The sequence below is a fragment of the Pterocles gutturalis genome, unplaced genomic scaffold, assembly GCF_000699245.1.
Source record: "Pterocles gutturalis isolate BGI_N339 unplaced genomic scaffold, ASM69924v1 scaffold18161, whole genome shotgun sequence".
NCBI lineage: Eukaryota > Metazoa > Chordata > Aves > Pterocliformes > Pteroclidae > Pterocles > Pterocles gutturalis.
Genome location: NW_010100849.1, coordinates 27,738 through 43,331, shown reverse-complemented (window position 1 = coordinate 43,331; position 15,594 = coordinate 27,738). Strand labels below are relative to the sequence as shown.

The window sequence follows — 15,594 nt, the reverse complement described above, 5'->3', positions numbered from 1 at the left end:
TGTGTGATCTGATCTAGGTGTCCTGCTCCGGCAGGGGGATTGGACTAGATGATCTTTCGAGGTCCCTTCCAATCTCTAACATTCTGTGATTCTGTGATTCATGTTCCATGTTTTAGTCAGTAAAACTAAACTTTATTGCCAGCAATAGGGGGGTTGTGGAGGAAAACACTCCACCCAAGACATTACGACATGGTACTGGTTTACTGGTGCTGGTTTACTGATGCTGGTTTACTCAAGAAATTTTAGAAAATCTGTATCAGAATTTTCTCCCGGATTAGGTCAGTTCAGGAGGCAGAAAGTACCAAACAGTTACCAGATTAGGGGCTTTTAGAACACTTCCCCCTTTTTTGATAATTAAAAAAAAAAAAAAATTAAACAAGCATGGCCTCTGTTCTGGGGTTGACCAGAGCCTGCCTTCAGGGCTGAAAGGGGGTCTTGAAATTCAAAGTATAAGTGAAAGTTCCTGGAGACAGAGCTGCTGTGGACACTGTCCCCTGCAGGAAGCCAGGCAGGTTCACGGGGAAGAGTTTGGGGTGCTTCTGCAGCAAATTGTACCAAAATTAGTGCTTTTTATGAAGTGTTATTCCTAATAACGACCAACGCTAAACCTTCTGGTCTCTGCAGCACCCTCCTAGGCATCTGACCCCTTTCTAATGGTGCTCCCTCCCCTCGCCCCCCTTTCAGAAGTCCTTCCAAAGTGTTTTGTGGCTTGTCTGGCAGAATTGGGGCAAAATGACTTTTCCAGACCTAGTGGCAACTAATGCTTTACGGAGCAGCTGGCAGGAGGTACAAGTCGTTGGCATGCCATTCCTTTTTCACAGTCACTGAGCATATTGTTCCCAAAATTTTATTCATCTGTGCTGGCTCAAGGCCTAGGGCGATACAGCTCCAAAGCAGGGTATCATTGCAGAGTTATATTCAGGAGATCTAGGGGCTGGGGGAAGTGGAGGAGGCACAAAGAGGAAGAAGAAGCTCTTTGCATTACTGTGAAGGATTTGAATTTAGAAAATAAAATAATACATAGCCTAAGATATAAAAATGGTCTTTAAAGAAAGCTTCAAACTTTTTAATAGTGATCTATTTCAGACCTATTCCTATTTCTATATGTACTTCAGACCTCATGTTATGTATTCTACATTCAGCATTTCTTGATTTAATTTTATAGATTTTTTAGGAAATCTGCTCCTTAAGGATAAATAGTTAGTCTTGGGGTTTCTATTGATAAGCATCTTTGAAATTTCACAGTAGAATCATAGTAAGGAAGTTCAGCAGTTCAGAGCCTCAACAAGATAAAGAAGAAAAGACAAAATTTGGATTCACTCCTGCTTTTTTAGGTATGATGCTGGGGGAATGCCAAGCCCAGACAGCCTGGCTGTCTGGATTATGAAGATGGTTGGTTCATACTGTTTGAAGGAAAGAGAAATATCATCAGATGGCATGTTGGTTGTGAGGCTTTTCATCTGTTTTAAATCTCAGTTGGGAAATTCCTTCTTTGGGAGAGGAGGGGGAGAATTTCTTTTATGAAACCTGTGTTTCCCTAACTCTCTGCTCTTTCTCTTCATTGCTTGGGGTTGTCACAGATTTGAAACTGCCCCACGGTGAAGACGGCAATAAATAAAAAATGAGAGCCCGAGGAGGGGGAGAATTTCTTTTATGAAACCTGTTTTTCCCTAACTCTCTGCTCTTTCTCTTCATTGCTTGGGGTTGTCACAGATTTGAAACACTGCCTCACGGTGAAGACAGCAATAAATAAAAAGTGAGAGCCCCAGTGATGGCACCTGAGGAATTTATTATTTATTATTATTTGATTATCTGATCTGGGCTGCAGGATGAGGGCAGGAAAGTGGGTCTGAGCTTGTGCAGTGAGGAGTCCTGTGGGCTTTCTGCTCCCTGCAGCTGTCAGCCCACGTGCTTTATTTTACAGGTCTAGTAAGTAAGTTCTCTTCTTTGGAGGTAGCTTAGGAGGGATATATTTTCATTAATGCCTCTGCCTTGCCCATTATATTTTTCCCAGCCAGTGATCTGTTTGGGAGCTGGATGCTGGGTGGATTTAACACTAATTATCCCAGAGCTGGCTCTGTTCCTGAGCCTGCCAAGTCCTGGATTTCTCCTCTTAAAAGTCTGAATCTGTATGAAATTATCATTAGAAAACAAAAAAGGAAGGTGCAAATATCAGAGCAACCAAAAAAGGGCATCTGAGAGAGTCTGCGCTTCCCGTCTCTAAACTTGCTTTTAAAACCGTGGGATGTTTGCTCCACCGTTTGGTTTCTAACGCTATAATTCCCATACGATGTGCAGCCCCTCCATCCTACAGCCCCAGCTGGCTCTCTGCCTGCGCCCCACCGCCCACCCGGGCACCCCGGGGTGCCCCTGGTGCTTTGCTGGACTGGAGCTCAGAGCAGTTTCTCCTGCAATCACTTGCACCTGCCAGAGTGAAAGTTTTAAAGGTGACCCTGGGAATACAACACATTTCCCCCACAGCCATCAGTTGAGCAATTTATTTATTGCTAGGTGCTGTAATGGTATGAAATAAGGTTAGTGGAGAAGAAAGGCTTAAGCCTTGGCAGGGGAGAAATCAAAGGATCCTTTCTGTAGGAAAAGCAGCTGTTGTTACTAATTGTGCTCAGTTACACAACTTGATCCTCACATAGACAGTTTCACATTCATATTTCAGTGGATAGATGGAAAGAAAATAAACATGACATAGAGAAAAATGGAGAAGACATCAAAACAAACAGCTTGGGGGGGAGAAGAGGGAATTTTTTTACTGTATTTGTTTTGGTGAGAGCTTTTTTCTGTCATGGGTATAATAGTTATCACAACTACATTGTATTTATTTTTAAGGAATTGATTAATTTAAAAAGTTTTTAAGTTATTGCATTACTCCAAAGACTTCCTGGGTCTGCGTATGCACATGTGCACAATTGCTGACTTTTAAAATCCAGGTCTTTTCTAGATGCCCTGAATTTTTACACATTTGTAGAAGCATTTTCTTATGTGTGACATCTTTTTAATGCTGTGATCCTTGCGTCTTTCTAGAAGAGTGTTTCAGTTTTATTTTAAGCCCAAGTAGACCCGTCTGGCCTCAGCAAGCGCAGAGTGCAGCTGCTCCAAGGCATAGACTAGTTTTATCCGTCTCTACAGTAGGGCTTTTGAGGGATGGTGCCAGATTGTATTCCAGATTTTTGACTTATTTCTAGCCCCATGAATCTCAAAAATCTTCATTTCCTTTGCCTTCTAGCCAGGGTTTTTCCTCAGCTTGGCTCTCCCCCGGAGAAGGCGGCTGGTTCGGGGACTGGTTTTTGTGCTGTTGCCGGTGGCACAAGTTCCCCTGAGAAGGAGGAAGGCGGGCTGAGGCTCTTGGCTCACCGCGCTTCACGCGTGATCAGGAGTGAGCTCAGCTTGCTCTGAGGGAGAAATAAACAGTAAAGTCATGCTGGAGGGTCTTCTGGGACACGGGTGGGTGGGCATGAGAGTGCCCATCCTGAGGATGTGAATATTGGGGAGAATTCTGCCTGCCATCCCAGAGACAGGGCACGTGGAGGGTGCTGCCGGGGGGGGACTTCCCTGAGCACCCGCACTGCTGCCGTTCCAGGGGCAGCATCACACCGGCTGCGGTTTCGCAGGATTGCTCTCCTGTGCAATGCTGTGCTTTCATTCTGTCACTGTTTGTTTGCTTACATTGCCCAGAGAAGTTTATGAAGCTGGGGCTAGGATTGGTCTTTGTTTGAGACAAAGTGTTCTGTATGATTTACATGGGTTTTTGGTTTGTTTTTGGGTTTGTTTTGGTTTTTTCCCTGAAAAATTGCCCACCACAGAATCCACTAGACCGCTTTGAGTTTGCTCTCAAGTCCTTGCATCTATTAGGGGAACACGTGCGTATCTTGCATATATGTGTATGAGTGTATGTGGTAAACATCAAAAGAAATCCCATAGCTTTCAAACATGTTTGCTGATGTATAACACAAGAAGAATGTCTCAAAGATTCTGCTCCAGGAGTTGTCATGGCTTTGCTGGGGTTTTCAACTGGTTTCACGCACTGTAGGAAATCCTTACTGAACACCTTATGGGTCCATGTCTTCTGTAAAGAGCCTGTCCGGAAAGGTGCTTCTATTTGAGCAATATTGTACCCTTGCAAATGGTCTTCTTATATCTGAGGTCTGATCCTTTTGGCAGTCTTCCCCCATTCATTAATGGAAATTGGAGTCAATGAAGTAGTGATATAATATTTACAGCGTAGGAAACCCCAGGTGATTCAAATGTGTTCTATCTTACTGGGTAGAGTCAGAATTTTGTCTTGGATAAATATTGCATAGTTTTGGCATTAATCTGAAGCTTTATCTGAATTACTTGATCTTTCTGAGTCTATAAAACTTAAGTTGGAAACCTTGAGAAGCAGTTTGTAACCTTTGTGCTTCAAAGGCTTGCTGTAAATACAACGGGAACAGGGTTCTGCTGTGGTGTTTCAACACTACTCAGTTTTGTTGGGGAAGGTGACAAGAAAAAAGAATTGTATAAATATTTAAACATGTTTGAAATGTATCATACAGGCTTGGTTCATCCCATGATAAAAAGTAGTTTGGATTCAGTGTGAGATTAGCTTAACCTCTGCCCTGAAGATCGCATTTTTCATGCATGTATCACCCGGGGAATCTTACAAACTTGAGTTTGCAAAAGTTAATTAAGACTTCAATGTCATAATATTATCACAAGGCCTCCTGCCATCATGTCTTTGCAAAGGTTATAGCATTAATGAGGTATGAAAGCAGATTAACTGCTGATCTAAGGTCTATGCTGAATTGCCCCCTTGAAGTAACAATCCTGAGTAATCAAGCACCTCATTTAGCTAAGAACAGGAATATGCAATTCCAAAACTACTTCAGAAATATGTTTTGACCAATTCAGAAAACAAAGACATCTTGCACCGAATTACTCTTGGGCTTAAAACTCTGTGAGAATAACATAACACAAATACTTTCTTTTCCTTGCTCTTCCTAACCAGGAACAGAAAAGCACACAGTTGTTTTTCATAGAGACAAGCAGCTTAGGATCTTGGCCAGTAAAAGCAGAGCAGGACTTCTGTCCTTTGTGGAGGAAAAATGACAATTCAAAAAGGAATGTAGATTTTAGGCATTGGTTTCTGCAGAACACAGGCAGTTGATGAATTTTGTACAGAAGAGTGTGCTTGGGAAAACAAGAATCTCTTTGAAGTTCTTTTTTTACTGCTGCAGTTTGAGAAACTGGGGTAGCTCAGTCTGCATCACTCGCTGATACCTTTGTATATGACTCAGACAATACAATTTTAAGACACCTTTATAGATTAGGAACTTTTTATGACTGGTAAAAAGTGTTTCACTTCTAAATGGCTACTAAATCCACACGGTTTAAAGATACATGCTGAGTTCAGTTGTTCATTTTAGATTTGTGGTTCATCTTCTTGGAGCACTTGAGCATGGCTGCAGCTACAGCACTGCATCTTGTGATGGTCCCTGACTAGCTTCTAGGCTAGGGCTTTTGCATATCAATCCCAAAACATGATGACTGGTGTTTGAAATCTGGGGTAGTGATCCTACCAAACTACACAAAAGAAGGGTTCAACTCCAGTATCATCACCAAGGGCTATGTCATTAAAAACCCAACTGGACACAAAAGCCTGATGTTGTCCAGCATGCGTGCCTCCAGTACAGCCCTTAGGAGGAGATACAAAGCTCGGCTTTCTGCTTTATTGGAATGAGGTGATTCCTTCCTGGCCCTGTAAGACCATGTGTTCATTTGGGGGGGGGAGGTATTCACATGTTTGAATTGGGAGGGAACCTGTGAGGGAGGGTGCAGAAGCATGAATACAAGTAGCGCGTGTTTTCACAGTATGTCCTCGTTTTCCCCTTGCAGTGGCTTCCTGGGCATTTTATTTCTGGGGTCACAGTGCATTGGATTTTCATCAATGGGCAAATGTTATGCCAGTTTCTTACATGTATGCACAAGCAAATTCTGTCTGGTGGGTTTTTATTCCCAAGCAAGCTCTTTCAGTGCTGGGTGAAAAATGTAATACATGGGAAATCAGTTCAACTGAAAAGCCAAGAAGAAAATTTTTGCAACAAAAGTCTGTCACAAAATATGAGTTATTATGATGGGTGGATTTACAAATTGCTGTCAAACCAGTGCTGAATGATGTTAATATGGCTGTTTAGGGCAGTCCACATTTAATTATTAAGTGTTATGACACAACACCATTATTTCTGCTGGATCTATATGCTTCTATTTACTGTGGTTCTGCTGTTGGGATTTTCAGGCAGCTATGTCAATACTAAGCCTTCTCCTTTGAACGTGGAGAAAATGCAGTTTCTTGTGTGGAAAACATTACAAAGCAGTGTATGAAGAATAGTTAGAGTAACGATAACACCCTTCAAAACACATCTGTCTGAAGGGATGGAATGATGTTGGTGTTGAGCTGAATTCCAGAAGGAGAGCACCTTGGCAAAGCTCGAACTGAATTTCATTCAGTGAAATACACTGAGAATTCAGTGCCATTCAGTGCAATTAACTTCAGACCATGCGCATGGGTTGGAGAGCACAGTAACTTCTGGAGTGCCATGGGTTCCCCATGATTTTGAATTCCAGTTTTACCTCCCGCCCACGGGATAGCCCTGTCAGGCTCACACTGACAATCTGGAGTTTTGATATTTTTCAATATGAACAAAGAACATCAATTCCAATACCAGCCTCTTATTCTTCTCCCTTTCTTGCCTGATTGTCTTAGGTGAGGGAATTTCAGACAATGTATAAAATAATAGATTTTTGCAATATCACAGTCTGGGGAGCTTGACCTGTGTGCTGTGGTAGTTCAGACTCTTAGCAGTCAGTTCCCTGTATTTGTGCTTTAAATAAAAACTGCAATTTCTCATCACTCTGTCTGACCCTGGAGCAGTGGAAACAATCTGCTCTCATGGAGAAACACAGAAGCTGTGTGGAACTGGACCAAATTTAAATAAAAACTGCAATTTCTCATCACTGTCTGACCCTGGAGCGGTGGAAACAATCTGCTCTCACGGAGAAACACTGAAGCTGTGTGGAACTGGACCAACTATAAATATGGATTTATGTTATAAACCTGTGAAAATTTTGAGACAAAATTCTTCATGAGGAAAGTCAAGTTTGTTAGATGACATAAATATGGATTTATGTTATAAACCTGTGGAAAATTTTGAGACAAAATTCTTCTTGAGGAAAGTCAAGTTTGTTAGATGATCAGAATGCCTGCACATCTGAATCAACAAAAGGACAGTGCTTTGGAAAGGAGGGTACATGGTTCAATGATGAATGGAAAGCAGCAGTATAGAAATTAAAAACTAGACCTACTAATCAAGAAATGGAAAAACTAGGTAGACTATATTAGAACCAATATAAGCTCAATAAGAAATTTAAGACCTTCAGGGGCAAATCTATGGCTAGAAAAGCTATAGGACTCTGCAGAGCTGGCGGATGTCTCTAGGGTGATGAGCAGAGTACCAAGATCCCTGCCCCAGGGCAGATCAGCTCCACTGCAGTAGCCGGCGGCCGAGTGGTTCTGGCGTCTGGCTGGTGTTTGTGGAGCCACCTGCACTGTCCTTCTTCAGAGTTCATAAGAGTCCCTCGGTGGCACAGTCCAGGTCAGAGCAGTGCCTCGGCAGAGATGAGGTAATTATTGCTAGTGGCAGGATCACTTATAAGAAGTAGTGTTCTGTCCTTAGAACATGCAGGCTAGCATGGCAATGCGGGAGAACGGCGAACGCTGTGGCACGTCTTAGGAGTGGTAACTCTTGCTGGAGCACTGAGTCATTTCCTTCTGTTGACATAAATTTGTACAAAATTTTCAGTTGAATAAGTCTTCCCCTTTATAGCTGGACAAAGATCCTGTGGTAAAGAAACAGTTTTATGAATTCAGTGCCCAAAGTGGTAAGTCTAAAGGCAGGTAATTTGGGATTGAACCAGCATTTTCAACAAAAATTAAAAAATCTTCCTCCTTCCTGTTCATTTTATTCTGAGTCCCTCTAATGTTTTTTTCTGTTCAAAGTGCTAATTAATTTCTATATGTCTTCTGAAAACCATTGAAAATTAACCTAAATACAAACAAGGTTAAAACATATATCTTTTTTTTCTTTTTGAAAGTACTGAACTGAAATACTATCAACCCTTTTAATGTTTTCATGTCTGGTTTTGGCTGAAGACATTAGTGGAATTTATCCAAGTGTCACAAAGACTCTGTGTGTAGCCATAGTGTCGGGAAGGACTGACGGGACTCTCGGATGGCTAATCAGGTGAAGCCAGGTAGAGGCACTTGCCTATGAGTATTCTCTGCTGAGACAACAGGGTAATGTTACATACGGAGCTGACGTGGACATGTTTAAAATGGTCCTGAAAAAATGTTGAGGTTGCGCAAAGTGCCAGAAAGATTGTTCATGGAGCCTACAGGTTACGCGGAATGTGGAAGCTGCTTTAAAAATGGTGTCTGCATTAAAAATCGTGGGTGAACAGTATTTTGCTTTGTCTTCTGCAAGGACTGCCTTGAAATGCTCAGACTCCCACGCTGCAGACGGGCTTGTCACAGCGTCCCTGGGATTTGGTGCGTGTGTTACATCAGCGGTTCTGACGGCTGAACTATCTCACTCGTTAACCGCTGGACAGCTCATTAAGTTTTTAATGAACTTTTTTTCCTTGCCTTCCAGGTTTATGATGAATGTGACTTGGGAAGGTAAAGATCTGTCCTTCACCGCAGACGGTTACCAGGCACACCCCAGGCTGGTGGTGATCGTGCTGAACAACGACCGGGAGTGGGAAAAGGTGAGCGCTGCTGGGGGGACACGCGGGAGCTGGCAGGGGGGCTTAGCGGATCCCTGCGAACAGCAGGTAGGCAGGTTAGCGTCACGGGTGTCAGTGATGATCTTCTGCTGTAGCAGGCGTGTCACAACAGTGCGGAAAAGAGAAGTTTACCTTATTCTGAGTAGGCCTAAGGAGTTTTGACAGGAAAGCAGCATTTCGGTGAAGATAGGCCACATGGATTTCAGAACGTTTCTGTGAAATGCACTTAGCATTTCTCCGTATAATTTAGTAAAATAAAATAGATGACTGAAAAATCTCCTGAAACTTGGGCCTTAACTACCTAAATTTAGATGGATTTGTGTATCTTGACATCTCCAGTCCTTTTATTTGCTTGGTTTTATATTCTTTGACAGATCTTTGGAGTAAAAGTGTTTTGGTTTTTTTTGTAAACTGTAAAATTCCTGTTGAATCGGAGGATAATCCCTACAATATTTGCCTAAGAAATTCAGAATCTTGACTTGTGTTCTGTGTTTTACTGTGAAGAGTAAATAATATTATTTTATTAGATACCTAGTAAAGGGACAGAGTGCAGTGACCTAGAATCTGAACATACCTTGGGGCTGATCCTCTAGACCTTCCCTGTTGAAAATGAATTTGCTGAGACCAGGTTCAGCTGCCAACTTTTCTAAAAACCTCTACGTCTTACTATCAGGGTAAATCATATATGCGTGTAATAAAAGGAAAAGTTTATTGTGAGCTTTTTTTTAAAAAGCCTCCCACCTCAACCTGTGATTGTTTCCACTCTGAGTTCTGTAGGCTGTGGCCTCGTTTAAAAACAGGGGGTCTTAGCAACTGATTGCCATTTGAGAGCATAAGAAAAAATACAGCTGTGTCATCCACCCATTTTAAATTTATAAGGCATGATCCTGCATATCTAAATTGCTGCTGAAGTCTGTGAACAGTTTTTCTTATAGTTTTAGGCTCCCATAAAATCAACTCACAATTCCAATTTATCAGACTGCAGGACTCTCCATGATATTGAGTAATAATGACAAGTAAGAATTACTGAAGGACATCTCAGTAAATACACTAGTTATACAAAACCACAGAGATTATGCTATATGCTTCTTGATCTTCATTTGATGCAAATTTAATTCTCTGGATAAATTTAATCCTATCCAAATGTGTCAATCTGAATCTTTGGAGGAATCTTTTGCTCAGTAACCATTATGAAAATTTCTTACCCTGTTTTAAAAATCTTCAGTAGTCTGCATATCATATATAATGTTCTGGAAAAATTATTATACTACATGGTGAATATTAGTATGAGACACCAAAGTGAGCAGATCGTTAGAGGGAGAGCCACCAATGATTATGGTAGAATAATTTCATACATTTTGTACCTTGAAACTTCTCTAAAGAGATCATTGAAAGGACAAGGTGAGATAGGTTTGATAGCTTTGAAAAATGAACTAACAGCAAAGAATTGTTGGATATATGAACCGACATTATTTCCAAGAAATAGCTTGAGCCTGTCTTAACCTTCAAGTGTCTCCCCTATGAGAGGATGGAAGATCTGGTGCAGGTTTTGCTGTATCTACCACGCACGTTGTACAGCAGCGCACACCCCACCCGCTGCGCTGGGCTGTGGGGCTCTCTGCAGGCTGGCGCTTCCCTTGTCTGTCCATGGTTTTCCATCTGGTAAATCCCTTCCTGCTCGTTGCTGTGTTTGAGGGGCTTCTAGGAGGAAAAAAAAAGAGTGACTGAAGGGAGGCTTCTGCCCCTGCAAAAATATATGCATCTGCTTCTCGCTGCCCCTTTTCTTTAGAGCCCTCTTGGTGCCAGGCCAGGCAAGTGACTTTGGGAGAGGCTCCTGCCCCTAGCTGCAGCCTGTGCATCTGTTCCTCTCTCGTAGGACTTTGGGAAGGGGGCCAGGTTTAATTGTGTCAGAGGGGAGAAGTGAAACGAGGCCAGGAACAGGCTGTCACCACCAGAATTATTCTTTCGACCACAAGCTGATTGCTGCAGCTGTAGATGAAGACAAATAAACTGAGTAATCAATTATCCTGGTACGCTGGCTGTAGCTCTTGGCTATCTCGGAGCATCCCACGTGTGTATCAGCGGAGCATCACTGTACGCTTCAGAAATAATAGGACAGTTCCTCTGACTTAGAGTCATGAGAAGGCGCTTGCCCACCCCCTGGTTTATTTGAACATCTCTCTAGTGTTGTCTCGACATTCTTTCCAAGTTGCATTTCTCACCCCGTATCTCTAAGCCAATTTCTTTCTCCTTGTTTCTTTCTCCTTGTGCTGTTTTGCTCAATTTCAAAACTGTCAAAGCTGCTCATCTGAGATCTAACATTTCCTGCTTTGAGTTTCCAGACAGGCGCATGCTTTTGCTTCCAATTCGTATTGCAATGAATATCACAGAATTGCTTTACTGAAGTCTTATCAAATATCCTCGATCCTATATGGAAGACATCAAGTCCTAGAATCTAATTAAATGATTTACTCATGTGAAAATCTGACAACGCAACAGCCTGCTAATCCTTGTAACGTAACTAATGTACATAGAAATTGCGAGTAGCTACTTTATTATGTAGGTAGGAAAGAGTAATTGTGGTTTTTGTGAAGATTTTTTTTGCCCAGTATTCTCCTGAAAATACAAGCTTTAATATTAAAACTCAATTTTATTCAGTTTTAGTATAATAATCTGCTTTTACTTAAATGCATTTTTTCCTTGGTCTCAAAATTGATACACTTGACTCAGGGCTTGAGGTTATAGAAAATCCATTCAACCATGGTTGAAGAGCATGCATCTTACCCCTAGGAAAATAAGTTCATTTTCCTTTGCAAATGACTCGGTATCAAAACTTTGAAGTGGTAACTTCACGTATAAAGGGGGTTGACTGAGGGATTTGTCCCATATCTGATTCTGAAAAAAGCTGTTGGATGATAATAGTTTGAAGTATGAAAATCACTTTTGGGCATGTTCAGCATGCTTCCAGCAAGATATTTTGGCAGATCCTAAAGCAGCTACTCAGAGTTCTGACATGAACACTCATATTCATGCTGCTCATCTTGACAGGCGGAGGGGCTGCTCTTCTCAGGCAGGAGATCCTTAAGAAGATAAGCTTAATGTGCTTGTTTCAGAGAAACTTGGTAAATCTGCTGGAGTGAACAGTGTTGCTCAAATATCACCAAAGCACTGCAGAAACAGTATGCTAGTGCCAAGAAACTTCTCAGAGGTCCAGCAGCACCAGCTGCAGCTCCCCCATTGAGCCTGTCTCAGCGGGGTGTGAGCTGGGGTCTCACCCAGCCCAGTAACTTCACTGAGATGCAAACTTTGCAGTCTGTTAGTCTGTCTTTTGGTTGGTTGGTTGGTTGGGTTTTTTTTTTTTTACATTTGGAAATAAAACCAATCAATCCAACATTAAAATAATCTTCTAGAATATATATATGAGTGGGGAGGACTGTATTGCATTTAAAGATGAGCGTATGTCACGTGTAAAGGTGAGTTCCAGGGTAAAAACAATTTTCACTGGTGCTCCCAGATAAGTACAGATAAAATTGCCATGGTGGTATGCATTCTGGGAGTATTTGTGAGATAGAAAAGTCTTACATTTTTGTAGTCAATGTTTTTTTACAAGAAGCAAGAGTAACACGTGCTGGATGGCACAACTGCTGGTTAAATGCCACTGCAAGAACCGTTACTTCCATCCGGGTTTATTCTAAACATAACCAGTCATCTTTAACTTCCTATTAAAGCAGGATTTAATGTAGAACTTGGATTTTGCTCTCATTAACTAGCATATGCCAGATTTACAAGCTCTGTGTGAGGTTGTACACATTTGTATCTAAGGGGAACGAGTGGGCAGAGGGTGCGCAATTCCTGCCTGGAATAAATGAACCAAGGTCTTCACAGAGAGCTCCATCTGGCTACTAGCATCCACCGGCACGCAGCCGGGGAGAGTCAGCTATCATATCTAATGGTATAGCTGAAACTTCCCTGGACAAGAACTGAAAAATCTCTCGGTCACATTTCTGACAGAGCTTTTTGTCAGAGCACTGTCCCTGGGTGGGTACAGGGTAGTTTCTCCATTGATTTCTGAGCCGGGGTTGTGACAGCTGAAGGATCCTGATGCCTCATGATAGACATTCCCTAAAAGTTGAGAAGAAATGCACATATTCTAACTGGAACAGATGAAATGGCATGACCTACTCATCCATTTGCTGGTGTATCTTTTGTCAGTAGCTCTGCGGCCCAACATGATATATCATCTTTGCCCATGGCAGAAGCAGCGTGCTCTTTAACATCTGTTAGGCTGTCATTCTCTTTGTTCCTCCCTTGTTGCTGAGTGTATTTAGGCTTCCTGTAAATATGCCGATGCTGGCACTTACTGTCGAGTGAAGATTGCATATTGTTTCTGTATCAGTGAGCTTTTACTTAGCCTAAAGGCCTTTCCTGTGACCTACACTGTACTGAATTGTTTGAATTGCACCGATTATTATGCAGCATTTCCTAAAGCCCCTGTTCCCAAGGAGGATGGTTCCCTACTGTCTGCTGCTGTAAAGGAATCGCAGCTGCCATGGGAAGGAGCGGTGCAGGGGGCTTTGCTCCTGTTCTTTACAGCTGATATTAGAGCAGAGATTAAAGTGGAGGAGGACTTTCAGGGCAGCTCTTCCACTCTGGAGGTAAAGGCATAGACATCTGGACACTGCTGGAGAGTTGCAAGATCTTCACTGAGTGCAGAGGGTGACAAAAATGTTCCCTCACAGGGAAGTGAAGGAAGGGGCTGTCAGTTTGTTCAGCTCTTCCTTTCTAATGACATAATCAACTTATCAAATGGCTCCTCTGGCATGAGTTTGAACTCTTGTGCTGCGTAGAGTTATCTGGGACATTTCCCAGTACCAAAACTATACCAGCCACTGAGGATTTGGTGAGTGCTAATTACTAATTCCATATTGAAAAATGAGGCTACAGGAGGGGGCAGCTTTTCCTTCTCCCCCTGTTTGTTTGTGATCACCCTGGGTACTGTGTTTTCCCTGGAGCTGGGCTGGTCGCAGTGTTGGTGCCTTCCTGTCGGCGTGAGGAGCAGCCACAAGGGAAGAGCTGTGCATTTGCATATCCCATATGAGATTTTGCAGCAATCTTTGAAAACTTCAAGGTCTTTAAATGGATGTCTTCAAGCCGCCCAGGACTGTAAACCACTCCCTATTAATAAGACATGGAAGTGCCTGCATCATATTTTTTCTTTTAAATTTAGACGGTCACTGTGAAATACAGACCTTCAGAAACACAAAGCGACATGAAGGTTTGCAGCAGAAGGTGTGCAGCAAATGCTGTTCCTGGAAGAAGGATTTTGCTGCTATGGTGTGTTCTGCAGCTTCCTGTTATTGCTAACTTGACAAACTCAATTTATGCTTTCTAGTTATTGACTTAAAACTTGCCAGAGTAGCTCTTCCTTGTAAGTGGAAAAGTGTGATGAAATGAAAGTAATAAATTGGCTTTCTATAAAGCAAGATGGGTTAGACTTTGCGTTTGCTCAGCATTATTTTCTTCACAAAAGTGAGACAGCTCAAAAAGTATGTTTGCAATATCTGTGTGTGTTTAATGTAGAAAGAACATCCCTGAAAATTTTTTTCTTTTCAAATATTTGGTTGGGTAGCCCTGGGAGTGCGTTGTGTAGCATTTTTTCTTACAAAAGGATGATGACTGTGTATTGCATACAGTTCCCATCTGCTGGGAAGAGGGTGATAGGATCGAGTTATTTGTTTGTTTTCTGTGCGATACGCCAGCATGGCAGACTCTTTCGTGCCAACATTGGCATGCAAGGGAGAACATACTCTGCTCTTTTCTCTCCCTGCTCAGGGCCTGGCCTTGCTCTGTTTCTCTGTGAGGTGTGTGTTTAGGATTATTGCAAACATCCTCCTATTATTTAGAGGTTGCTTTAGGGTGAAGTGAGAGAGGGATCTCTGAGGTGCAGCAGTGCCCAACTTTGCAGGGTGTCTGTCCTAGGCTAGCTGTACTTGTCTAGTTGTTACACAAAACCACACCAAATACTTCATTATCACCCTCCTCACCTGCAGCCTGCAAACAATAAATAGGTATGCATGAGGTGGTCAAACCATGTGTGTAATGCAGTGAGTTTGTAAGGTGCTTCAGACAATGGTGGGTGAGACGAGGACCCTGTGATTGCTAATTCAGTCTGACATCAAACAAGCTCTTCCGTGCTCTCAGCTATGTTCTGCTTTCCTTCCTGTATCCTGTAGAGATCAAACCAAAGGGAATATTCCGGACTGCGTATCAAGATGGAGAAAATAGGAAAGAATATGCAAGTTCGAAAGAAATGCAGTGGTATATGTACCATTGCAAGTCCATATGTGAGTTTTGCACCTACAATAGCAAATCAAGGGTTTGATTCACTATTGAAACTATATTCTTTGTGATAGTCCTGGTCTTTTGGCCTTAAGTAAAGCTTTTTATAATTAGGGGTAGGATCTTTCCCTGAAATTATTCTGTTGCCCATTTTTCAAGTGAGGGACATTTCTGTTTCTCTAGGATCCCATCATGCACTTTGTGATAGTCCTGGTCTTTTGGCCTTATGTAAGGCTTTTTATAAATAGGGGCAGGATCTTTCCCTGAAATTATTCTGTCGCCCATTTTTCAAGTGAGGGACATTTCTATTTCTCTGGGATCCCATCATGCGTGATTGGTCTAACTACAGATGGCAGAAACTCATCATAAATCTCTGGATATTTTGTGTCATTTCCACATGGTAAAGGTATCTGCATGCAG

At 42.2% G+C, this 15,594-nt stretch overlaps 1 protein-coding gene across 1 annotated transcript in view; it reads left to right on the top strand.

Annotated features, from left to right (window-relative positions):
• The window catches only part of LOC104467573 (glutamate receptor ionotropic, NMDA 2A-like), a gene marked incomplete at both ends in the record, with an annotated part of 43,816 nt that overhangs the window by 6,247 nt on the left and 21,975 nt on the right, over positions 1 to 15,594 (top strand). The window contains one exon of the mRNA XM_010081401.1: positions 8,703 to 8,817. Within this exon, the coding sequence (XP_010079703.1) occupies positions 8,703 to 8,817 (115 nt within the window). The remainder of the gene's footprint in view (positions 1 to 8,702; positions 8,818 to 15,594) is intronic.